The sequence below is a fragment of the Phocoena phocoena genome, chromosome 1 (genome assembly GCF_963924675.1).
Source record: "Phocoena phocoena chromosome 1, mPhoPho1.1, whole genome shotgun sequence".
NCBI classification, from domain to species: domain Eukaryota; kingdom Metazoa; phylum Chordata; class Mammalia; order Artiodactyla; family Phocoenidae; genus Phocoena; species Phocoena phocoena.
Genome location: NC_089219.1, coordinates 67,873,911 through 67,900,754, shown reverse-complemented (window position 1 = coordinate 67,900,754; position 26,844 = coordinate 67,873,911). Strand labels below are relative to the sequence as shown.

At 43.1% G+C, this 26,844-nt stretch overlaps 1 protein-coding gene across 1 annotated transcript in view; it reads right to left on the bottom strand.

Annotated features, from left to right (window-relative positions):
- Positions 1–26,844, bottom strand: part of AK5 (adenylate kinase 5) — a 236,845-nt gene that overhangs the window by 5,128 nt on the left and 204,873 nt on the right. Inside the window, exons 11-13 of the mRNA XM_065874778.1 lie at positions 25,053–25,216; positions 22,478–22,594; positions 10,108–10,296 (exon numbers count right to left, since the gene is read on the bottom strand). Of these exons, the coding sequence (XP_065730850.1) occupies positions 10,108–10,296; positions 22,478–22,594; positions 25,053–25,216 (470 nt within the window). The remainder of the gene's footprint in view (positions 1–10,107; positions 10,297–22,477; positions 22,595–25,052; positions 25,217–26,844) is intronic.

Sequence of the window (26,844 nt, the reverse complement as noted above, 5' to 3'; positions counted from 1 at the left end):
CACCCCAATGTTCACAGCAGCATTATTTACAATAGTCAAGACATGGAAGCAACCTAAGTGTCCATTGACAGATGAATGGATAAAGAAGATGTGGTACATATATACAATGGAATATTACTCAACCATTAAAGAAGAGTGAAATAATGCCATTTGCAGCAACATGGATGGACCTAGAGATTATCATACTAAGTGAAGTAAGTCAGACAGAAAGACAAACATCATATGATATCGCTTATATGTGGAATCTAAAAAAAAAATGATGCAAATAAACTTATTTACAAAACAGAAATAGACATCGAAAATAAATTTATGGCTACCAAAGGGGAAAGGCACGGGGGAGGGATAAATTAGGAGTTTGGGATTAAAATATACACACTGCCTTATGTAAAGTAGATAACCAGGGACTTCACTGGTGGTCCAGTGGTTAAGAATCCATCTTGCAATGCAGGGGACCCCGGTTCGATCCCGGGTCAGGGAACTAAGATCCCACATGCCGTGGGGCAACTAAGCCCTCATGCTGCAACTACTGAGCCCAGGTGTCACGACTAGAGAGCCTGTGTGCCACAACTAGAGAGAAGCCCACGTACCGCAATGAAGAGCCAGCATGCTGCAACGAAAGACCCCGTGTGCCGCAACTAAAACCCAAAGCAGCCAATAAATAAATAAATATTTTTAAAAATTAAATAAAATAGATAACCAACAAGGACCTACTGTATAGCACAGGGAACTATACTCAATATCTTGTAATAACCTATAGTGGAAAAGAATCTAAAAATGAATATAAATATATATGTATAACAATCACTGCTGTACACCTGAAACTAACACAACATCGTAAATCAACTATATTTCAATTAAAAAAAAAAAGTACCCTCATTTTCCCATTCCTTCTTCCCTCTCCTCACAAACAGGCTATTGTAGGAGCAGAAACACACTCTTGGAGCCCATTTTCTGACCCACTATCTGGACTTTATAGAAAGATATGGATTCTCTCTTGTAAAAGCTGGGCAACTTGGTTTCAGAAACAAGGGCTAATGAGCACAAGCATCTGAAGGGCGACACTTGATACTTTCTGACGTCTGAGACTGGGAGGCAGAAGGCTTTGCAGCGGGATCTTGTCAATCAGGCCAAGGCTGATGTTTGGGGGAAGCTGCAAGCTGGGCTGAGGGAGTGAGTCATGCCCTGGAGCCTTAGCTGAGCCATCTCCCGCTTCTATTTCCATCCAAAACCTCCCTCTTCATTTTGCTTTGTGGCTTAAATCCAGGCCTTTATTTATTTAATTAAATAAAAGAAAGCTGCTCATTGCCATCCAGAGTCACGTGCTGTGGTGTGTGCCTCTGTGGAGCCTAAGGACGTGAGGCGATTTCAAGACAGAATCAAATAATGAGACTTTCTAGATGCAAAAAGCAGCCTTTGACTTGGGTGAGTGGGAAATATATGAAGTTAATCTGAGGCCCTCATTAGGCCCAAGAAGCAGAATTCTGAGAACAAAAATTGCGAGGCAATGAGATAACATCTTTTTTCTTATAGAAGCTCTGTGTGTGTGTGTGTGTGTGTGTGTGTGTGTGTGGTGGGGGAAGGTATAGACTGGATTTTTATGGAGCAAAAAAGAGCCCAACTGAACTGAGTGGGATCAAAGCCCTCTGTCTACTCTCCAGATTTCTCCTTCAGTTCTTCAGAGATGACCTGATCATTTCCTGAATCTCATCTAATTCCCACATGGAGAATATTTTAAGAGAACAACAAGTGGCTTTTATATTTTCATATCTGACTGTGGAACTCATAGGAAATGGAAAAGAACCAACTTCCTAAGTGCTTTCTAAGCTATAGGAACTATTCTTGGTGCTTACAACTTGAGCAAATTTAAATGAGCTCACAAGGTGCTAGTGTTTAGTCCTTGATGAACAGATAAGAATCCTGTGTAATTAGCATACTAATTGTACAGTGTGAAGAGAACTTCCTCAGCAGTTGTGCAAATTCGAAAATAAGGTGTCCTCCCACATACGGTAAGTTTTCACCCCATAATCAATGTGATAATATTAATTTACAGAAACCCTTTTTTCCCATGAAGAGTAAAAGTAAGCTTCATGATCTTTTCCCAAAGGATCTCCAATTCTGAATCAGCAGAGTCAGAATGTATGAGGTTTTCATATATTTAATTTAATTGAAAACCAGGTGAGTAGATTTGCTTCTGACTTGAAGAATTTATCACTTTTGGTCTGAGACTTGATATAAAATCCTGCAGTAAGTGATACCCTGATCAATATACAAAAGATTTTTTTAAATAAATAAGCTAAAGGCAAGTGAACAGGAAATATGATTAAATTTCTGAGGTTTCACCTGACTTCTGGAAGGAAAAGTAGAGCAGTCAGAGGTAGTATTTCTGCCCAGCCATCAGCAGAACAGATTGCAAATTAGGAGAGTAGTTACACCACCTTGGGAATTGCACGTTTTGTCTACTCTTTAGTTCCTTGAATTTATGAACCGTAAAACAGTTGGCTGGGGCATATACCCTGGGAAAACCATAATTCAAAAAGAGTCATGTTGGGCTTCCCTGGTGGCGCAGTGGTTGGGAGTCCGCCTGCCGATGCACGGGACACAGGTTCGTGCCCCGGTCTGGGAAGATCCCACATGCCGCAGAGCAGCTGGGCCCGTGATCCATGGCCGCTGAGCCTGAGTGTCCGGAGCCTGTGCTCCGCAACGGGAGAGGCCACAACAATGAGAGGCCCGTGTACCACAAAAAAAAAAAAAAGAGTCATGTACCACAATGTTCATTGCAGCTCTATTTACAATAGCCAGGACATGGAAGCAACCTAAGTATCCATAGACAGATGAATGGATAAAGAAGATGTGGCACATATATACAATGGAATATTACTCAGCCATAAAAAGAAACGAAATTGAGTTATTTGTAGTGAGGTGGATGGACCTAGAGACTGTCATACAGAGTGAAGTAAGTCAGAAAGAGAAAAACAAATACTGTATGCTAACACATCTACATGAAATTAAAAAAAAAATGCTTCCGAAGAACCCAGGGGCAGGACAGGAATAAAGATGCAGATGTAGAGAATGGACTTGAGGACACGGGGAGGGGGAAGGGTAAGCTGGGACGAAGTGAGAGAGTGGCATGGACATATATACTTTACCAAATGTAAAATAGATAGCTATTGGGAAGCAGCCGCATAGCACAGGGAGATCAGCTCGGTGCTTTGTGACCACCTAGAAGGGTGGGATAGGGTGGGAGGCAGGGAGACGTAAGAGGGACTAGCTATGGGAACATATGTATATGTGTAGCTGATTCACTTTGTTATAAAGCAGAAACTAACACACCATTGTGAAGCAATTATACTCCAATAAGGATGTTAAAAAAAAAAAACAGTTGGCTGGTTCAAACATTGCCCAGATGGAGTGTTTTTCCTGAATTTTCCTACACTGTTCAAAACATTGCTTGAGTTTCATTGGCGCCATGGGGCTCCTGGGGAAAAAACCAAGCTGCTATTGAGTGTTTTATGATGATTGTGTGGGTGTTGGCCACCTTTTTCCTCTTCTAACCCGGTCCTCTGTTCAACCAGACAGAGCCCCACACCACAGGGATCCCTCACAGCCAGAGGAGAGCGTGGTGCCCAGCCACGGCCAAGCCCTTCACATGTAGCACTTGTGCACGTCTCTGGACAATCATTAGATGCGCTTTTCCAAAGTCGGGGTCATGGAAAAGGCTGCCCCTGGGGAGTCGTCCATTTCAGAGATCTGGTCAGGCCACACATTACTCCTCACTCTCAAGGCCTTAGAAAGAAGGAGGACTATGTACACCTTTACTTTAGAGAGCCTTAAGGACAAGCTTTAGCAAAAATACAAGGATGATTCATAATCTGCACATTAATGATGGCTCTATACACAGGACTTCCCAAAGTACCAGCAGTTTGTCCATTTAAAATGTTACCTGCTACTCCCTTTCCTTCTTTCTCTTCCTCTCAATTCTGTCTGTAGTTTAAATTTGACTAACATCTTCTCACAGACATGAAAAACAAAAAAACAAAAAACTGTCCTTTCTTAAAGTGACTTTTCTAAAACAGATCTGATCAGCCATGTCCCTGCTTGAAATTAGTGGTTCCCTTCATTACTTGCAGTACTTAGTTCAAACTTTCTAGAAGAGGCTAGAACTATCCAGGATACAGTAAACACTAGCCACAGGTGGCTACTGAACACTTGAAATGTGGCTAGTATAAATGAGGAATTAAGTTTTTGATATTCTATAATTAAAGTGAATCTAACTTTTAAAACTAATATTTGACTCAATTATTGGAACATTTAAAAATATATTTGGGGCTTCCCTGGTGGCGCAGTGGTTGAGAGTCCGCCTGCCGATGCAGGGGACACGGGTTCGTGCCCCGGTCCGGGAGGATCCCATGTGCCGCGGAGCGGCTGGGCCCGTGAGCCATGGCCGCTGAGCCTGCGCGTCCGGAGCCTGTGCTCCGCAACGGGAGAGAGCCAACAGCAAGAGGCCCACATACCGCCAAAAAAAAAAAAAAAAAAAAAAAAAAAAAAAATATATATATATATATATATATATATATATATTTGAACAAGTTGGGTATGTGAAATCTACCTTTTCAACTGGAAATTTTATGAGATACAAATACCATTCTAGTATTTCTGATGAAAATTTAGAATCTGAATTGAGATATGCTTAAATACCAGATTTTGAAGACATAGATTGAAAAAAGAATATAAAACCATCTCATTAATGATTTTTTATATTGATTACGTGTTAAGATGATAGCATTTAGGCTATATTAGGTTAAATAAAATATATTGTTAAATTAATCTCACTTGTTTCCTTTTACTTTGTTTTGGTTAATGCGACTGCTAGGAAATTGTAAATTACCTATTTGGCCCAGATGATATCTCTGTTGGACAATGCTGATCTAGAATATTTATTGTATGAAGGAGGAATGAAGCCTCTACTTTGCTTTTTAGTCAAGTCTTCGCATGATCCAACAATTCCACTTCTGGGTATTCACCCGAAGAAAACAAAAACACTAATTTGAAAACATATATGCATCATTATTCACGATAGCCAAGATACGGAAGCAACCTGAACGTCCACCAGTAGATGAATGGATAAAGAAGATGTGGTGCATAAACAATGGAATACTGCTCAGCCATAAAAAGAATGAACTCTTGCCATCTGTGACAACATAGATGGATCTAGAGGATATTATGCTAAGTGAAATAAGTCAAGACAGAGAAAGACAAATACCGCATGATCTCATTTATATGTGGAATCTAAGAAACAAAACAAACAAACAAAACAAATAAAAACAGACTCATAGACACAGAGAGAAAATGGGTGGTTGTCAGAAGGGAGGGGAAGGGGGTTTCGGGAGGTTGGCCCAAATTGGTGAAGGAGATTAAGAGGTACACACTTCCAGTTATAAAATAGATAAGTCATGGGGATGTGATATACAGCCTAAGGAATATGGTCAACAATACTGTAGTAACTTGGTAAGGGGACAGATGGTCACTAGATTCATTATGGTGATCATTTTGTAATGTATTTGAATTTCAAATCACTATGTTGTACACCTGAAACTAATGTTATATTGTGGCTACTAGAAAATTTAAAATTACACATACGGCTCACGTTTAATTTCCATTGGATGGCACTGGGGTAGAAGGAAGAGAGTTATGTGTTCTTGAGAAAAACAAGGAACAGCGGTACATAAAAAATACAGCAAACATTCCTGAGTTAAAAAATACTGTCATGCCATTGAAAATCAGTGAAAAGCAGACCTATATCTGCACTCCAGTTTTAAATTACACGGAAAAACATTAAAATTTTTTCTTTAAAGATACTAGTTGAAAAAAGTTTACTTCCAAATTTGTTTTTGCCTTTCTTCCAGCACACTAAGTGCTTCAAAACAATGGGGCAACGTTTACTGACTTGCCATAGAGAAATACTGTGACCTAAATTTTATATACAGTGAAACGGTTATTCGTGTAACAAACCACCATAGTGACATTCTCAGGTATTCGTGGAGAGATTGAACTAAAAATTAGGTCAAGAGTTATTTTAGCCAATTGAAAGAAGAATTTGAGTACAGAGAATTCAAGGTATAAAAGTAATCTGAGTTTTTCCTTGCCTTGTGCTAGACTCCTATCTTAGGAATGCACTTGGCTAAGGGCTATCAAGTGGATTTTGCATCCAAGGGGTAAAATTTGATTCGATGCTGCCTTCTGCTTCCACTCCTTTCATGGAAGTTGCAGCAGCTACATTTCTCATTCTTGATCCCTCAGTTCACAGGAAGTCTCCTGCCAGGTTGGATGACTACCCAGAACAATAAATGGGTACAGCTGTATTTTGGGACTTACTAAAAATGACTAAGCTATTTATGAAGTTGGGACACTGCAGCCGAAGAACTGTTGAACGAATAACTTATTTTCTCCTTTACAAAAGCCAAGTTGCCAAGGAACTGGATTTTCTGCGTCTGTTGAATGCATGTTTAATGAGTCATTGGCCTCTCTTTTTATGTTTTAAATTGATTAAGACTAATAAATAACCCAGGGATGGATATCATCTGTTACCAGGACCACTTCCTCTATGGCCTGGGAGTATTTCTGGGCTTATGATGCCATGAGCAAAAAGTATATTAAAAAAATCAAGAGGGCCTCCCTGGCGGCGCAGTGGTTAAGAATCCACCTGTCAATGCAGGGGACACGGGTTCGAGCCCTGGTTCGGGAAGATCCCACATGCTGCGGAGCAACTAAGCCTGTGCACCACAACTACTGAGCCTGTGCTCTAGCGCCTGCGAACCACAACTATGAGCCCGTGTGCCACAACTACTGAAGCCCGCGTGCCTAGAGCCCATGCTCTGCAACAAGAGAAGCCACCGCCATGAGAAGCCCACGCACCACAACGAAGAGTAGCCCCTGCTCACTGCAACTAAGGAAAGCCACTCACAGCTTCCACAGCAACGAAGAAACAAAGCAGCTGAAAATAAATAAATAAAATAAATAAATTTATTTAAAAAAAATGACGAAACACAAATGTAAGAAAATATATCAAAATGTTCATTAATTGTTACCTTTGGGTTGAAGAATTCTGGATAATTTTTATCTTTATGCTCTTAAATTTTCTAGTTTCTTTTTTAAAAGTAGTTGTTACTTTTATCCTTAGCAAAAGGAGAGGTTTTAAATATCAATTTATACACTTCTGTACATGCCACTTGAGGAAGTTATTTCTGGAATTTCTCCCAGTTCACAAGATCTTCTCTTCTGGAAATTCCTTGTTCTCCCCTCAGTTTTTAGGGAAGAGTCCCAGGCAACCATGCAACCATGTTTTTATTAGTCAGGTCTTCATTCAAATGCTACCTCCTTAGAGACTTTCCAAGCACCTGTCTAAAGTCCCCACGCCTAACAAGTCACTCTGTTTTGTCTTATTCATAGAGCTAATCCTATTAGCAATTATTTTATTTTCTTGTCTACTGCTCTTCTCTTTTCAGTGAGGGACTTTGTCTTGTTTATTGCTGTGTCTCCGCACATGCTATGCGCTCAATAGAACAGCCACAAGTGAAAAAAGCCCCACGTGACCCCACCTGCCTGGCCATAGCTGATAGGAGCAGGGACTGGAGCAAAACAAGGCCAATCAGAATATTTCTCTCTGGAATTTGGAGCTGTTGTGGTAACATGAACATGGAAGCTGCACGTTTGACATATTCTAGCTTCTGGGCCAGAGAAAGAGAAAAATCAAGATGAGAGAGAGAAGGAGGGAAAGACAGGTGTGAAAAGCATAGGGAAGCCTGGTCCCACGGGCTTCCTGGACCTGCTGCGTTTCAGCCTCGGTTCACATAACCTTACAAGTAAGCTCCGTGTTTCAGGTCAGGCCGGCTAGGGTTGGTGCCTCTTACCTACAACCTCATGAATATACCTGTGGTTACCATCATGCTTTAAAAATTCATAGCCAAAATATTTGAAGGAAATAATCCAGAATGTTTGCCTCTGAGTGATGGGACTACCTAGTTTTCTATATTTTCTAAAACAAGTCTCTGTTACTTTTATGATTACAAATATATGTTTTTTGTTTTTTGTTTTTTTTCCCTGACATGCATGGAGTGACAGACCTAGGGTATTCCAGGAGATCCCATTCTGTCCATCCATTTTATTCTGCTGAGAGGTTTAGCTGTGAAATGACTCACCAAGTTCCCAAAGCTCATTCACACCACTGTGGCTTGGGTTTTCTTATACCCAGGCCAGTATTCTCTCTCCCAGGCAACCTCTGGACAATTATTGTGCTGTTCACTTCAAAATGCTACATTTCAATTATTTCTTCAATAATAAATTCTCTCCCTCAAGGTGAAAAAAGCTTTCTCTTACAGGTCAACTCTAGTGAGTTGTGTGTGACTACCTGTATTGCTGTGTTGAGAAAGTTTCTGAGGCAGCGTCCAGACTGGGTAGGAAGTTGACTAATGATGTCTGCCCTGAGTGCAAGGAGGAATGGAGTGACATGGACAAAAGTTCTGATTCTTTCTTAGATGCAGCGCAAAGCTGGCGTTGTGAGAGAGGAAAACGGAAGGTCAGGGGATCCATTTGGATCACATATGCTTCTATCCCTTGGTTTATGTTACAAGAAGTTCTAACTTTATTGTATGATGATGGCATAACAAAGACAAAGAATAAGGCAGTGGCTATATAAGTTCTGCTTTGCTTTTTTATTACTTTTGTTTGAAATTTCATTGCACTTTTCCAGCTAGTTGGTGGCCAAAAGGGCTGATTATCATTAGGCAGTAAAGGTGTCAGGGGATGGATCGACCGTAAGCATAACTGGGCGACACTGAGGACTGAGGGAAGTGCTTTTGGAGGGTCCTCTGTTTCTGGGCTAGACCACTGGGCAGCTCTAATTCCTAAAGTAATCTCACTGAGCTACTGATTCATCTCACTTGCATCTTGAAGTGCATTCACCACCCCCATCTAGTTTAAGAAAACTCCTTGGGCTTCCCTGGTGGCACAGTGGTTGAGAGTCCGCCTGCTGATGCAGGGGACACGGGTTCGTGCCCCAGTCCGGGAAGATCCCACATGCCGCAGAGTGGCTGGGCCCGTGAGCCATGGCCGCTAAGCCTGCGCGTCCGGAGCCTGTGCTCCCCAACGGGAGAGGCCACAACAGTGAGAGGCCTGCGTACCGCAAAAAAAAAAGAGAAAACTCCTTAAATGATCCAGGAGCCCACCTGGAGAGTGAGCAGCCCCGCCTTGGGCTCAATAACCAACGAGACAGGGAAGGGGTACTAAGAAACCAAAGAGCATTGCGGGAACAAGACACAGGCTGTCACTTCAAATCAGGAGGCAATTAGGCTGGTGCTCGGAGACCAGGCAGGAGCCCAGAAGGCCAGAGAACACAAAGGGACAGAGACTTTCACCTCCAATGGAAACCAAGCTGGGCTGCTCTCTCGCTTCTCCTCCAGTCCCCCTCTGTGGCCCGAGCTGCTGGCAAGCCTCATGGGTCACCTGCAAAACATTGTCACCTCCCTGGGCCCCTGGGCTAGCACTAGGCCGCCCTGTGCTGTCTCTACTCCAGGTGGGGGAGGAAGGCTGTTCATCTCTGCAGCTGCATGGGTGAGGACAGTTCCAGGGCAGAGGAAGGGACAAAGCAGCTTCCTCAGAGAGGCCCTCTGGGAGTCCTGAGGGCCGGAGCCCACGCTGTTCTGGAGTCAGGACTGGAGTGGTTTTAAATATTTGCCAAGTGGGGCTTCCCAGGTGGCGCAGTGGTTGAGAGTCCGCCTGCCGATGCAGGGCACACGGGTTCATGCCCTGGTCTGTGAGGATCCCACGTGCCACGGAGCGGCTGGGCCCGTGAGCCACGGCCACTGAGCCTGCGCGTCCGGAGCCTGTGCTCCGCAACAGGAGAGGCCACGACAGTGAGAGGCCCGCGTACCGCAAAAAAAAAAAAAAAAAAAAAAAGTGAAGAGAGTAAGGGACCCATATTTTGGCCCAAATTGTGCAGCTATATGCAGTTCTAATTCCAAGATCCCTTAACTGAAATTTCCTATTTTTTTCTCTTTTTTTGAATAAAAAGTGGGTGGCTGGTTCATTTTGGGGGGCTGTGAGGTGACTCACCTTATGTAGCTGTGTTTTCGTCTCATAGTAGGCGACCATGGGGATGGAGGCCCGGTAGTAGGTCTCAAGGCGCTTGGTGATAGCGGTTCTGTCGTCCGCGTGCGGGCTGCCCCCGCTCCTCTGGAGAAGGCGGTTGGTCATGGTGTCTGCCGAGCAGTCCATACAGATCACCAAGCGAGGGTCTCCAATCTGGGGATGGGGAGGGGGCACAACATGCTCAGAAATTCCATTCAGCGAGGTTCTGGAAAGACCTGGGATCCCTAGTTCTTTACTTCTGCTTCCTCTCAGGGTCCCAGACCTACATTGTGGCAGAGTTGGGACAGGACATCACGGCTCCTTATTTTCACGTGAGCGGCTTTCCACAGGCTGCCTCAGAGCTGTCTCTTGTCCTCAGCTTTTAGGTCACCTCATGTAATGCAGGGATTGTATAGAATGCTACCCAATGCAGTCACAATCTGTCCTCCACACTAAGGGGAGGGGTGTGTGTGTGTGTGTGTGTGTGGTGTTTCCTGCTGGGAGCCCTGCCTGACCTACTGAGACTTCTTTGTCCACCACTATATCTTACATGAGCCACCAGGAGCACAATATGGCTGTGTGTGTACTACGTGGTGGTCAGTAGAGCATGATGGATGAGCACACGAAGGTTCGAGCCAGGCTGCTGAGGGTCAAATCCTGGTGTGGTGACTTGTCTCCAAGATGGTCTTCATTGATTGATTACCTCCATGTACTTTAAGCTCTTCGCCCCATTGAGACATAGAGCCCATTCCTCTACCTCCTTGAATCTGAGCTGAACTGTAACTGACCAACAGAACATGGTGGAAATGATGCCACATGCTTTTATTATTTATTAATTAATTTTTAACACCTTTATTGTAGTATAATTGCTTTACAATGATGGGTTAGTTTCTGCTGTATAACAAGAGTGAATCAGCTATACATATACATATATCCCCATATCTCCTCCCTCTTGCATCTCCCTCCCACCCTCCCTCTCCCACCCCTCTAGGTGGTCACAAAGCACCGAGCTGATCTCCCTGTGCTATGTGGCTGCTTCCCACTAGCTATCTATTTTACGTTTGGTAGTGTATATAAGTCCATGCCACTCTCTCACTTCGTCCCAGCTTAGCCTTCCCCCTCCCCGTGTCCTCAAGTCCATTCTCTACATCTGCATCTTTATTCCTGTCCTGCCCCTGGGTTCTTCGGAAGCTTTTTTTTTTTTAATTTCATGTAGATGTGTTAGCATACAGTATTTGTTTTTCTCTTTCTGACTTACTTCACTCTGTATGACAGTCTCTAGGTCCATCCACCTCACTACAAATAACTCAGTTTCATTTCTTTTTATGGCTGAGTAATATTCCATTGTATATATGTGCCACATCTTCTTTATCCATTCATCTGTCTATGGATACTTAGGTTGCTTCCATGTCCTGGCTATTGTGAAGCCACATGCTTTTAGAAGCAAGATCATAAGAAGTCTTGCAGTTCCTGCCTGGTCAACTGCCATCTAAGATGTCCAATGTCTCTGACTGCTAGGCTGGGAGGAAGCCCAAGCTAGCCACACAGAGAGGCCATGTGGACAGAGATGCCTGACCAGACCTTGGCTGTTGTAGACATCCCAGCCCCTGCTCCAGACATGTCTACTCAGTCTTACCAACTATCTGACTGCAGCTGAATAAAGGACCTCAAGTGAGAACCAGCCAGCTGAGCCCATCAACCCCCAGAACCCTATGAGAGAAAATAACAAATTGTTTCTTTAAGTTACCTGACTCCATCATTAACTAAAGGTGTCACTCAACTTCTCTGCACCCCCAACTTTCTCATTTGTTCAGTGAGGATGATCACAGAATTGCTGTGAGGATTAAATACAATTAAATAAGGTAATGTAAGTAGATTGCTTGGCATATGGAAACACTTGGTATCAGTCACTATGTTATGTACCGTATTGGGCTATGATCTCTTCGTGTGTAGGCGTTAGGAATGCTCAGCTCCTGATCCCGTCTTGTATATAGTAGGTAACAAAGAAATGTTTTCCTGAATGAATGATAGTGTATGATCGGTAGTGTGTCTCTCCCTATCTCCCCATCCTTCCCTTAAAGTGTTCTTTTGCTTCTGATGTTTCTCTCTGGAGGATACCAACCTTGCCTCCCCTACCAATCTCAACCCTGGATCAAAAGAAATTGTTGCTCTTTTCTGATCTTGCAATGTAAACGAAAGTTTACCGCCCCACTATGCAAAGCGCCTGGGAGGGATGGGAACAAAGTCAGGCTAGGGGAGGACTTTAAGACAACACGCAGAGCCATTAAGTTGTCAGTAAGTGCTGTTCAATGATTTATCTACCCCCTCTGAAGGATGTACTTTAAGAAACAGAGTGGAAAAATTCTCCAAAATCTAGAAGAGTGAAATAAACCTCTGGAACATGTCATCTAACTCTTCTGTCTTTATTAATTGGAAGGGGAAAAAAATGAGCATTTGAGCATTAAGAAAGCTGGGTGAAAGTTTAGAAGACAATGACCCTTGTCCACCAGCAGAGGGCGAGCTTGGGAGGCAGCCTAGGGCTCAGTTACAGAGTTTGGCTCCTGGAGCAGTTTCCGGCCAGGGTTGTGTTTGGAGACTAGGCGATTTTTCTTACTGTGGCGGTTTTCAGGGCACTTGTGAGGACACGGATGACAATTCAGGGACTCATTCAGGTACAAACAGAGATAATGTGTGTCTGAGCAGGAGCTGGCAGTAAATGAACTGAAATAAGTGCAGGACAGAGAGGGAGATTCCACCTTGATTCTCAAAGTGTGGTCTGTGAACCAGCCGCACAGGCTTCATCTGGGAGCTTGTTAGAAATGCAGATGCTCAGGCACCATCCTCGACCTGCTGACTCTGGATTTTAAGAAGATCCCCAGGTGATTCTTCACAAAATAATACCTCGAGAAGCTGCTCTCCTGCCAAGATTGGGGTCTGACCTAACCTATTTCTCCTGGAGTCAGCACTCCCTTCCTACATAAAAAGCTGTCAAGCAGCCATTCCATTTGGAAGTGGCCTGTACCACTGATTCTTTTTTTTTTATTTCAGTTAATAGATTTTAAGTTTTAGGTTTATGGGAAAATTGAGCAGATAGTACAGAAAGTTACCATATAATTCCCCTCCCCTGGCTTCCCCTATGATGTCTTTAGGGTGGTACATTTGTTACAATTAATGAAACAATACTGAAGCATTAACTGAAGTCCATAGTTGACATTAAAGTTCATCCTTTGTGTTGGACATTCTATGGGTTTTGACAGTTGCATCATGTCATGGTCCACCATTATAGCATAATACGTAATACTTTCACCCCTCTGAAAATCTCCTGTGCTCTTCCTATCCATTCCTCCCTCTCTCTCTTCCCTAACCCTGGCAATTACCGATCATTTTTTTTTTTTTACTGTTTCTATAGAACCTTTCCCAGAATATCATAGTGTTGGACTCATCCAGTGTGTAGCCTTTTCAGGCTGGCTTCTTTCACTTAGCAATATGCATTTAAGTTTCTTCCATGTCCTTTCATGGCTTCAGAGGTCATTTCTTCCACTGATGCTTTTAACACCTAAAAGTTTTTGAAATGTTTGAGTGAAATACCATTCAATCATTTTTCAAAACGCTTTGATATATTTCTTTAGAAAGTCCCTTGGAGTAGCTCTGCCTTTTTTCCCTGGACCATGGTTAGCCTCTAACACAACAGTCCCCAACCTTTTTGGCACCAGGGATGCATTCGTGGAAGACAATTTTTCCACGGACACGTGGGGCGGAGGGGGGGGGATGGTTTAGGCGGTAATAAGAGCGACGGTAATAAGGCGGTAATAAGGAGCCATGGGGGGCGATGGGGAGCCATGGGGGGCGATGGGGAGAGGCAGATGAAGCTTCGCTCGCTCACCCGCCACTCACCTCCTGCTGCGTGGCCCGGTTCATAAGAGGTTGAGGACCCATACCAGTCTGCGTCCTGGGGGCTGGGGACCCCTGCTCTAACATCCCGTGGAGGGGAGAACAGAGAACTCTGTCCTTGTCTGGATGAGTCACAGAGACTTGGAGACAACTCCATGTCCCCAGCACTCCCCTGCTGGCTCCCTGGAATTCTGCCACTGCAGTGCTGGGCTCTTCATGGCCTTTGGGTATTCAGGGGACCCTTATTAGAGCACAAGTGCCCTTGGGAGGGCATTGAGATATGTAAGAACATTTCAGCAGCGGGCACACTGTGCCATCGCTCTAACCCCTGTGGGGAGCAAATGGAGGCCCACAGAGGTTAACTTGCCCCAAATCACTGAGGACTAGCTACTGACAGTCCTGAGCCAGCTGCATGTAACTCCAAAGCCTGGTGACTTCACTCTAGTGGAGGGTGCCAGAGCCTTCAGAATGGGACTCGGGCCAGATGCCTGGTGGGCCAAGTGGAGCCAGGAGAGGAGGGTGGGGTAGTAGGAAAAGAAGTGGACGGTGTCAGAGGCCATTTAGTTTTATTTTGCGGAAACTTGCTTTCGCTGCCTCTGGGGATCTAGTTGGGATCAGCAGTCACTCCAGCTGAGAGCAGCCCACCAGGATGAGGGTGTCAGCTGACTTGTGATGATGGCTTTGCCTGGAGAATTCCAGCAGGTAGAGCAGTAGGAGGCGTTTTCCCTGCTCTCCTCTGCCCCCCACTTTAGTTTTCTTCTGATTAAGTCAGGACACGGGTTAGGCCATATTACCAGTGGGCAGGGTCCTGCCATTCAGGAACTTTCGACGGTTCAGAGTACCAGCTTTCTTGTTCTCTCTGGGTGCCTCAGTTGCCTCATTTTAAATGAGGATGACAAGAGTTTCTGCCTCATAGGACGGCTGCCGAGGATTAAATGAGTTAATACATGGCCCATTTCAAGCACTGCATAAATGTGAGATAATGTTATTTAATGTGGGCCTGGCAAGATTCATTTTCATCCCTTTGCACTTCGTAAAAGCCCCTGTTGGTCAGATTTGAATTTAGAAAGAGTCAGAGGCCCCACCCGTGCTTTTAGCCTAAGTCATACACTCCAGCACATCTACCAGCCTCACTGCACTGGGAGGTAAGGCCTGGCTAAAAACAGAGCCACAGGCCTATTTCCCATTTGCTCTCACTCCTGAGCTTTATCCCCTTGGGGAACCTCAGTAGAGGAGGGGTGATGGGGTTATTTCAGCATTGCTGAACACACAACCCTAATAATAATAATACCACCCCATCGCCACCGTAACGTCTGCCCTGGTGCTGCCATTACATAGCTCAAAAGTTCTGCAATGAACCGGAAGTTGGAAGAAGAGAGTGGAAAATCTCAAGTGGAAAATCCCAAGGTGGTCCCAAGGCTTGCCACAATTCCAAACCACTAGGACACACCAACTAGAAAGTTCCTTGGCCAGACTCATAACCTTTTTTTTTTTTGCTAAGAGTTCATTCCAAAGATTAGAATGCACTTATAAACAGACTCACTGATTCTATAGCTGAACAGTGTTACGAGACAGTTCAGAGCAATCAGGCAGAGCCGTACACTGTCATTATCCACACATCCAGGAAACTCATCTGCATCGTCAGGCTAAGGGCAGAATTTCAGCTAAGAGGCTTCTGGGAGGAAAAGGCAAGAGCAAACCCCTGCATTTCACTCCTGTTAACATGTGTTTAGCTTGGCTGCTGAAATGTTGGGTTCACACAGGAAAGCGTTTCCATTTCACACCAGGGAGTCAGGCTAAGCACACACCCTCCTTGAGATGAAAATAATCGATAATAATACCTACTGAATAGGACTGTAAAGATTAATACAATTAATACAATCCTGAATAGGACTGTAAAGATTAATACGATGACACGGGTAAAGCATCTAGTTCAGTTCCAGGCACATTTTAAGTGCTCAAAAAATAACAGCTTCCGGAGCCTGTGCTCCGCAATGGGAGAGGCCACAACAGTGAGAGGCCCGCGTACCGCAAAGAAAAAAAAAAAAAAAAAAAAAAATAACAGCTATTATTCAGATAGTTATGTATCCTGTACGATTTTAACTGCACGAAGATAGGTAGAACCAAGGCCGGAAGAACAGACATCAGAGTGTTATCTCTGGGTGGTTGGTTAGTCTTTGTTTTACATTTTCCTGTATTGTCTCATATCTATATAATTCCTACTTCTATAATCAGAAAAAATATACATAATTTTGGAAGAAAAACCATAACAATGTATTGAACATCATACGCAGGCTTATACATATATAAGGCACATTTCAAGGATTTCAGCCAATCCTCCCAGCAAACACTGAGGTAGCAATTTTTTCTTTTTTTAACTGAAATATAGTTGACACACAATATTATGTTCCTTTCAGGTGTACTACATAATGCTTTAACACTCGCATACATTAGGAAATGATCACCATGATGAGTTTAGTTACCATCTGTCCTCATACGAAGTTATTACGATATGACCGACCATATTCCCTATGCTGTATGTTATATCCGTGACTTATTTACTATACAACTGGAGGTTTGTACATCTCAATCCTCCTCACTTATTTTGCCCACTCCTCACTCCCTCCCTTCTGGCAACCACCTGTTGGTTCTCTGTATCTATGAGTTTGTTTTTGTTTTGGTTTGTTTGTTTGGTGTTTTAGATTCCACATATAAGTAGATCATGAGGTATTTGTCTGTCTTTGTCTGACTCAGTTCACTTAGCAAAATACCCTCTAAATCCGTCTATGTTGTTGCAAATGACAAGATTTCTTTTCTTTCTTTCTTTTTTTTTTAATGGCTGGAGGTAGCTATTTTCCACCTATATTTTATAGAAGAGGAAATTGAACTATGTAGAGTCAAATGACTTGTCTTGGACTTATAGAGCCAGGCTCTAAATACAGGCCTGTGCCACGAAGTGACTATAACCAGGGGTTCACAAATGGGGTGGGAGCTGGGGATGGTGGTCAGAAACCCCAATTCCTCCTTCATATTCCATCTCTCTCTCTCTCTCTCTCTCTCTCTCTCTCTCACACACACACACACACACACACACACACACAGTGACAACCTTCCCTTCCTTAGCACACTATGTTGGATACTGAAGGCACAGATCATTAATTCGATGGGGGGAAAAGTAGGCTTGGGAACAGAAGATAGGGTGGTAATAGAGAAAGCACATACAGACTTACCCCTAAGCTGTGGACATGAGTTTGCACCTGGTCTTTAGTGGTGTTGTGTATGGTAGCCAAGCAGATCCTCAAAGGACCTGCCTCTCAGAGCAATCAGCTATAGTATGCAAAAACATCAGCCTAACTAACTGAACTGGATTTTTTTCAGCCATAGATGGTCCCAAGCATCAGACACACATCAGTCTCTGTGTTACAGAAGGGCTGGTGAGGCATCTATGGGCTGGAAAACCATCCGTAGGCCTGAATGGGCTTCAAACAGAGTCGCAGGCCTGACAGGTACACAAAAAACACTCACTGTGCTCTCAGCCAGGCTTTTTACTCTGAATATCTGGGGAAAATCATACATCTGCATTTGTCTTTGCCAAATTTCAAATGAAATGCTTGCCTGTAATTTGGACGGGGCTGTACAAATGATTGCGTCCCTTCAGGGCATAAATGAATCAACAGCGGCTCATTCCGTGTTTGTAGCATCTTTGTTGTCCTGGTCAGGTTTAAAGCAGTGCTTGTTTTGGAGGGCTGGATGTGTTCTCTTGCACACAAGCCAAACTGATATTAGAATCTTCTAAATTGCTGTACCCAGGGACAAATCAAGATCACGCTTGATCTTTGCAAACTCCTTCCAGCAGAATGCAAAAGACTGTCTTCGTAGACATCTCACTTGAAGGTCGCCAGTTCATAAATGAAAGGGGCACTTGTATATTTTTGGAAGTGCGTCATGAATTTTAGCATTGGTTGAAACTATCCAGTCATCATGTTGATGACTCTTTCTCACTCCAAAGTTCTAGTTAAGCCTCTTATCTGACACTTTCTAAAACCTGTCTGAATGGGACCCACAGTGGGGAAGGAAGTTTTGCTTTACTTTAGGAAGATCGTATGGATGATTTGAATTCATATTTACCCAAAGGCCAGGGATAGACTGGTTGGCCATCTAGAGTCCTGAACTCACCCATCCTGGGTTATAAGCAAAGGAGAAAGGCATGACGGAGCAGGAATTTATGGGCTTGAATGAAATGTGATTGAAAAATGGGTGACCCTAAAGTAGATAATATTTTATAACCTTTTATACCTTAGGAAACACATTTATGTGTGTTACATCATTTGATGCTCACAAAACCCTCTAAATAGGATTTGGCAGCTACATTATTTTCTCTGTTTTACAGAGAAGGAATCTGAAGTTGAGTGACACGCCCAGGGTCACACTAATCTATGACCAAGGTGAACATCCAGCTTTTTTGACTCCAGACAGCGTAAGTGATGCGCTTTAAAGATGTCACCATGGGAGGCTGTACATGAGTGCAATAGTGCTGTCACTGCTGCAAACAGTTCGGACCCCATAGGCCTAAGTTCAGATATTTGCCTTCAGACCCAGTTTAAAAAGTTCCCAAAGGAGAACAAAGATCATAATTTTGTGGTTGTTTGCACACAGTAGTTGACAAAAAAGATGCTTATCTTTACCCTACACCTTATTTATCACACTTGGCCATTTGGGGGTTTCAAAGAATATTCTACTACCACTGAGAACAATTCAAAAAAAAAGACATTGAAAAGGATATTTTCCCCAGCACTTCCAAGCAAGTTTGTGACCTTTCCAGACTGTCCCAGAGACCCTGCCAGGACTCTCGGACCTTAAGTTCACGGGCAAGGTCAAGTGTGGGATAATCTGGTGGGGGGCTGCCACCTTGAAGCCTGAACCTCAATCAACATTGCTGACTGGCAGCAGTGAGCGCTCATCTCCCTTGTGTGTGTGTGTGTTTTTCTTTTTCTTTTAAGGTTTTGCCCTCTTGTATTTTAATGGCGTGTTCACACAACTGCCAATTTCTAATAAGCAGGGAGCCCCTAAAGGGCCCCGACCACCCCTTCCTCTTCTCTGGATCTCCCCTCACCCTCGGCCTTGCAGAGGTCCTAATTCAGAGGTGGTGCAGGAAAGATGCCCTTGTTCCTCAGTTCAAGAGTATCCCCAGGAACCTTATTTACAGCCTGGACACTGGCTGGAAGATCAAAATAAACAAAATGTAAGACAATCCGCGGAATACTTAATATTGTTAAGATGTCAATACTATAAAAGTGATCTACAGATTTAATGCAATCCCTATCAAAGTTTCAATGACATTTTGTTGTTGTTGTTGCAGAAATAGAAATATCCACCCTAAAATTCATGTGGAATCTCAAGGGACCCTGAATAGCCAAAGCAACCTTGAAAAAGAACAAAGTTGGAGGGTTCTTACTTCCTGATTTAAAAACTATTACAAAGCTACAGCAATCAAAACAGTGTGGTACTGGCATAAAGTCAGTAACTTAGACCAATGGAATATAATATAGAACCCAAAAATGAACTCTCGGATACACGGTCAAATGATTTTTGAAAAGTGTCCAAGACCACTCAATGGGGAAAAAACAGTCTTTTCAATCAGTGGTGTTGGGACAACTGGTGATCTCCATGCAAAGAATAGAGTTGGACCCTTACATTACACTGCTTACAAAAATTAGGTCAAAATGGATTAAAGACCTAAATGTAAGAGTGAAAACTGCAAAATTCTTAAGAGAAAACAGGGGAAAAAACTTCATGACAGTGGATTTGATAATAATTTCTTGGACATGATACCAAAAGCACAGGAAATAAAAGCAAAAATAGATAAATTGGATTATATCAAAATTAAAAACTTCTGTGACTCAAAGGACACAATCAACAGAGTAAAAAGGCAACCTATGTAATGGGAGAAAATATTAGCAAATCATATATCTGATAGGGGGTTAAAATCCAGAACATACCCCAGACTCCTACAATTCAACAACAAAAACCAAATAACCTGGTTAAAAAAATGGGCAAAAGACTTGAACAGACATTTCTCCAAAAAAGACATACAAATGGTCAACAAGCACATGAAAAGATGCTCAACATCATTAATCATTAGGAAAATGCAAACCCAAATCACAATGAGATACCACTTCATACCCATTAGGATGGTTACTATCAAAAAAACAGACAATAAGTGTTGGCGAGGATGTAGAGAAACTGAAACCATTATGCACTGCTGGTGGGAATGTAAAATGGTGCAGCCACTATGGCTGGCAGTATGTATGCATATGTATTGATTCCTCAAAAAATTAAAAATAGAATTACCATATGATCTAGCAATTTCACTTCTGTGTATATACCCAAAAGAGTTGAAAGCAGGGTCTTGAAGAGCAATCTGTACGTGTACATTCATAGCACCATTATTTACAACAGGCAAAAAGTTGAAGTAACCCAAGTGGCCATCAATGAATGAATGGATAAACAAAATATTATTCATCTTTAACAAGGAAGGAAATTTTAACATATGCTACAACATGAATGAAACTTGAGGACATTATGCTAAATGAATAAGCTAGTGACAAAAGGACAAATCTGTCTGATTCCACTTATGTGAGGTACGTAGAGTAGTCAATTCATAATGACAGAAAGTGGAACAGTGGTTGTCAGGGGGCGGGGGACAGGTAAATGGGAAGTTTAATAAAGTGTAGAGTTTCAGTTTTGCAAGTTGAAAAGAGTTCTGGAGATTGGTTGCAAAACAATACGAATACACTTAACATGACTGAAGTGTACAGTTAAAATCGGTTAAGATAGTAAATTTTATGTTCTGTAAATATACAGAACATGATAAAATATTACCATCATTTTTTAAAAAACTAGAACAACCCTCCCAATTCCATTTTGTAAAAAAGTGGTTAATTATGTAAAAGTCTGAGCTCCTAAAGTGGTTTGTTTGGTGGGAGAAGGCTGTTTAGATTTCTGGTACATGAGTGCCCATCAGGAACCACCTGGAACTGCCACAGTCCCAGGTGCTGCCACACACATCCATTTCTCCCTGCCCACCCCCATCTTGTTGATAAAGGCTCCTGAGTTGAGATTCAGAAAGTCAGTCCCGGGGGTTAGGGCCCACCCTTGGCAACTGGGCCAGGGAATTTCTTCTCTGACTCTGGTTGCAAATAGGAAATGCAAGGGAAGGTGAGCAATTGTCCTTTGAGTATTTAGATACCATCTAAGGAAATTAATTAAAACAGAGACTCAGAAAGAGGTCAAACTAACTCCCAGGGAACACACAAGTACCATTACCCCTAATCGACGTTGCAGTGTTAGAGATGGATGGAGATAGGCCCCCCCAAATCTTAGTCCTACCAGTAGTTGTCACTTACCAGTGAGTTGGCACTTACTAGCTGTGGGGCTGTGGGCAAGTCATGTAACCTCTCTGGGCTTAACTCATCACCTTTACCATGAAGAAAATACCTGCTCTCTCTCTCTAAAAGGTTATTAAAAATATATCAAATGAAATAACATATATAAAAATGTTTTTAAAACTAGTCTAAAGAGATCTCTGTATAAATACTAATTCTTGTAGGCTCTGGAATCTTTGTTTAATAAATGGGGACAATTGTTTCCCTCTTGCTTGGACTTTGTAAAATTAGAGATAATGTGTGTAAAGTGTGTAGCCCAGGACTTAGCCCAGAGTAGGCTCAATAAATGATAGGAACAATATTTTTTACTTCCTGCTGTTCCCCTGTGAGTGGCCTCCTAGTGAAGAGGGTGGGACATATATCTGATTCTGGGATGGTCATAGGGGTACATATATCTGATTCTGCCTGTCCAGCAACATTTCTCCTTGCCTTCTTCTAAGGGCATCCTATTTTTCTTTGGGTAATTCCCTTCCCTTTCTTTTCATGGTTCAGGTGTGGTGCCCATTCTCCCTCCTTTCTTCCCATCCTTGCCCTGGTCCTCCAGGCTGGATCAGGACATTCCTGGATATCCACAGTGATTGGTTCAATGATGAGCCCAGGACCTGATAATCCAGGATAATGAAACAAAACCCTGGGTGTTTTGCTGGAGAATAGAAACACTTTTCTGTGAGATCACTTAGATGGTAGAATATAAGACTGTAACAGGAAGAAAATGAGGCCGACGCAAAGAGAGAATATCCAAGAGATGGAGAACGTCAGATCACTGATGAACAAATTTGAATACATGGATCCAACCAAGTGTGAACTGCTCTTGGAAGTTTTAGTTACTTGAACCCATAAATCCAGCACCAGCGTTCCCACCCTCCACCCTTTTTTTGGCATGCATGCTGAGTTTCTGCCATTTGTAATAGAAAGTTTTATTTAATGTAATTGAGGAAGGCATAGACTTCGAACTTATCCCCCGGCCTCGATGATGTCCCCTACTTTTCTTCTGCTATGATCCCCATAACAACACTCACCCTACGTCCGAACTCTTCCCCTTGCTTCACTTCCTGAGGATAGCCATCAATCAGGAAACCCTTGGTGTTTCTGAGGTTGGCCACCATGGCCTCCTTCAGGAGCTCCAGAATGATGCCCTGGAGCAGAGGGAGAGCAGTCAGGACCCGAGCTCTTCCACAGAACAACACTGGAGTCAGCACAGTTCTCCCGAGCCATCCCATCACGGGAGGGAGAGAGCTAACAGTAAGATGTTGAGAACAAACTTATGGATACCAGGGAGGGAAGGGGACGGGAGTGGGATGAATTGGGAGACTGGGACTGACATATATACACTAATATGTATAAAAGAGATCACTAATGAGAACCCACTGTATAGCACAGGGAACTCTACTCAACGCTCTGTGGTGACCTAAGTGGGAAGGAAATCTAAAAAAGAGGGGATATATGTATACGTATAACTGATTCACTTTGCTGTACAGCAGAAACTAGCACAGCAGCGTAAAGCAACTATACTCCAATAAAAATTAGTTTAAAAAAGATTAACAGCAGGCAGCAATATACTGTATTTCATCACCCCCAAATCTCACCCTCCCCCCATTTTAATGTTTATGGAATTGGTAGGTACCTTACAGTCAGTACTGGGTCATAGTTTAATAGTGTTTTTTTCTTACCGGTATATTTTTATTGGTTATATTTTACTGAGGTGTCTAAAAATAATGACATCTTAGGTTAGGTGAAATATAGTGCTATATTTCATACAGGAGCTCGCCTTGAATTAGGCCTAATGCCAGTTTAAAACTAGACAAAACACAGTATAAAATGTGCTTCACTGTTGATTTGTTGCAGTAACTATTTTATAAAATTTGACACACACCGCCTTGAGGAGACTTTCAGTAGATATGAAGTAGCACTTTCTAGCAATATCACTTTGTTAAAAAATTTGGTTTAACTTGCGCTTATGGAAAATAAGGAAGGAGGGATACATGGAAGCTTAGGAATGGATGTAGGAAAATGCCACCAGCTACCCAAACTGGGGGGAATTCCTTGTGTTCTCTGGGTCCCAGGCATCCTCTGACTTTTGGCAGGGACTTGGGGAATGCAGCCATCATAAGGGCGGTCAGAAACTATCCCTAGATAATAATGAATTAAATCTGCATGAAGCTTACATTTTAGTGAAAAAGACAGATAATAGATGAACAAGTAAATATATAGAAATAATCAGCTAGAGAGAACTACTAGGAGCAAAATTAAAGCAGGACAGAAGAAGCAGAATGTTACAGGTGCTATTTTAGATGAGGTGCTCAGCAAGGGTCTCTTTGATAAATTGTGATATTTAAGTAGAGATCTGGATGAAGTAAAGGAGCAAACTATATGCATATATGAAGGAAGAGGGCTCTGGCTAAGGAAAGAGCAAGTGCAAAGGCCCTGAGGCAGGAACAGCCTGGCCTGTGGGAGAAACAATGAGGAAGTGACTGGTTGGCTGAGAGTAAACCTGAGAGTGGTGGGGAAACAGCGTCAGAGAGCAAGCTGGAGTCCAGAGCCATGGGAAGGACTCTGGATTTCATTCTAAGGGTGGTGAGGAGCTGTTGGAAGCTTCTGGGGAAGGGGATAAACGTTTTCAAGAAATCACTCTGGCTGCTGTGAAAAGAGTAAACTGTATGGGGAAAAGAGTGGGCAGAAGGAGGCCCACTGAGAGTCATCTGCAATGGTCTGTTTCCTTTCATGAGGACCATTCTGGCTTCCAGGTGGGAAACAGACTGTAGCTGGTTGAAGAGGAAGCATAAATCTCTGTTAGCTAATAGGGGCTGCATTGTAGGAGCCCTGACTACAGAGCCTAGTGTGGGACCTAGTCTGGAAGGGATGAATGTTTTTTGATACCAGTGGCATCTAGCTTCTCAGAGACGGACAGTGACTTGAAAACAAACAAAAAAAGGTAAATAAAAGGGATATATATATATATATATATATTTTTTTTTTTTTTTTGCGTTACATGGGCCTCTCACTGTTGTGGCCTCTCCCGTTGTGGAGCACAGACTCCAGATGCGCAGGCTCAGCGGCCATGGCTCACGGGCCCAGCCGCTCTGCGGCATGTGGGATCTTCCCGGACCAGGGCACGAACCCATGTCCCCTGCATCGGCAGGAGGACTCTCAACCACTGCACCACCAGGGAGGCCCAAAAGGGATATTCTTTACTTCAGCCACACAGGGAAGATACCAAATTTCAAGCTAATGTCATTATACCAAAATGTTGTTTTTTATTTTCCAGTAGGTTCTAATTCTAAGTTCTGCTGTACCAAGCTCACTTCTGCTTTGAAGATTTTAACTCTAAAGCAGGGACCCATATTAGAAGAAAATATGAAACAGGGTAACATTGAAGGGGCTGGCAGAGCAACAAGACCGAAGGAACCTGGGCCTGGACAACTTGGTCTGACAGATGGGTCTCTGCTGCCCACCTCCTGCCTACCTCTGGACTGTTACATAAGAAAGAAATGAAAAACAGCTATTGTCGTTTTTGGGGTTCTTTGTTTCAGAAGCTTAGATTAATTGCAACACTCCCAAATCTCTCCCCAGCCAGAGAAGGCAGCTGTTGCTTACTGAGGGCACCAGCTCTCCACGTTCCATGATGTTTCTGATCAATTTGCTTCTTTCAGATTCTGATGACAGCTCATTCCGCAGGAGCTTGCCAGTCGAGAGATGTGTAAATCCATATTTTTCCACCAGCTTTTCACACTGTGTGCCTTTGCCAGAGCCTGGGCCACCTAGAAAAGAAGTCGTGTATCAGACATCCATCCCAAATCTGGTGCCTCATTTTGGGCTATAGTCACCATGGTGAGCAGGCCTCAGTGCTTCATCCACCAGCATGGACTGAACAGTGATGATTTACCGGGAGCATGTCCAGAGCTGTGGATACAGTGGAGAATGGGACACAGACCTTGCCCTCAACAAGCTTACTGTCCATGGACGGCAGATGGTGTTGTAGACAAAACACAGCAGTCACTATAGGTGGTGTAGTGGGGAGGAGTTCCAGCTGTTACAGGGGGCAGAGTAGGGGTCCACAATCCCAATTTGGTAGACATGCATGTCAGAGAAGTTTCCTGGGGCACTGAATCCGCTCATATGCAAAGCACGGACCACATTGCCTGATACACTGTGAATGTTCAACAAATGCTAGCCATTACTTTTTTTTTTTTTTCGGTACGCGGGCCTCTCACTGTTGTGGCCTCTCCCCTTGCGGAGCACAGGCTCCGGACATGCAGGCTCAGCGGCCATGGCTCACGGGCCTAGCCGCTCTGCAACATGTGGGATCTTCCTGGACCGAGGCACAGACCCGTGTCCCCTGCATCGGCAGGCGGACTCTCAACCACTGCGCCACCTGGGAAGCCTGCTAGCCATTACTTTTAAAATAAATTGTTTTCAAATTTATGGTTACCAAAGTGGCAAGAGGAGGGGGATAAATTAGGAGTTGGGGATTAACATATACACACTACTATATATAAAATAGATAACCCACAAGGACCTACTGTATAGCACAAGGAACTATACTCAATATTTTATAATAAGCTATAAGAGAAAAGAATCTGAAAAAGAGAAGATAAATATATAACTGAATCACTGTGCTGTACACCTGAAGCTAGCACAACATTGTAAATCAACTATATTTCAAGAAAAAATTTGTCTTCATTTTCAAACACAGACCTACAGAAGAGGTATGAATACAAAGAACTTTCTGAAACATTTGAGAATCAGCGGCCAACCTGATGCCTCATGGCTACAGAACATTTTAATGCCATTTCCTCCGGACAAGGAACCAAACACATCCTCCTAAATAACTCCATCTTCAGACCCCATTCACATTTCAGTGGCGTTGTCCCAGTCATCTCAATAATGTCTTCTGAAGCCGATAGATCAAGTTCAGAATCACGTGCTGCCTTTGGTTGTCATGTCCTTTTGGTCCTTCTTCCCGAAGGAACGGTTCCTCCGTGTTTCCCTGACACTTTTGAAGATTATAAATAGTCATTTTATAGAATGTCCCTCAATATGAATTTTTCTGTTGTTTTCTAGCTATTATTACTGATGATCTCCCATCTTCCTTTGATGAACATTACATCTCGACTCTTTCCTTGCCCCTCCCTAAGTTCAACTAGGTGCTAAGTTGTAAGCTTTTACATCTTGAAAATAATAATAGCTAACCTTTGCCAAGTGCTTACTGTACTGGTCACTGCTCTAAGCATTTTGTGTATATTAATTTTAAATGATCTTAAGAGAGGCAGACACTGGTATTATTCCCATTTTACAGATGGGGAAGCGGAGGTACTGAGAAGTTAGCTGCCTTAGGTGGCAAGAGCAAGTAAGTAGCAGTCTAGGATTCAAAGCCTGGACTCTGGCT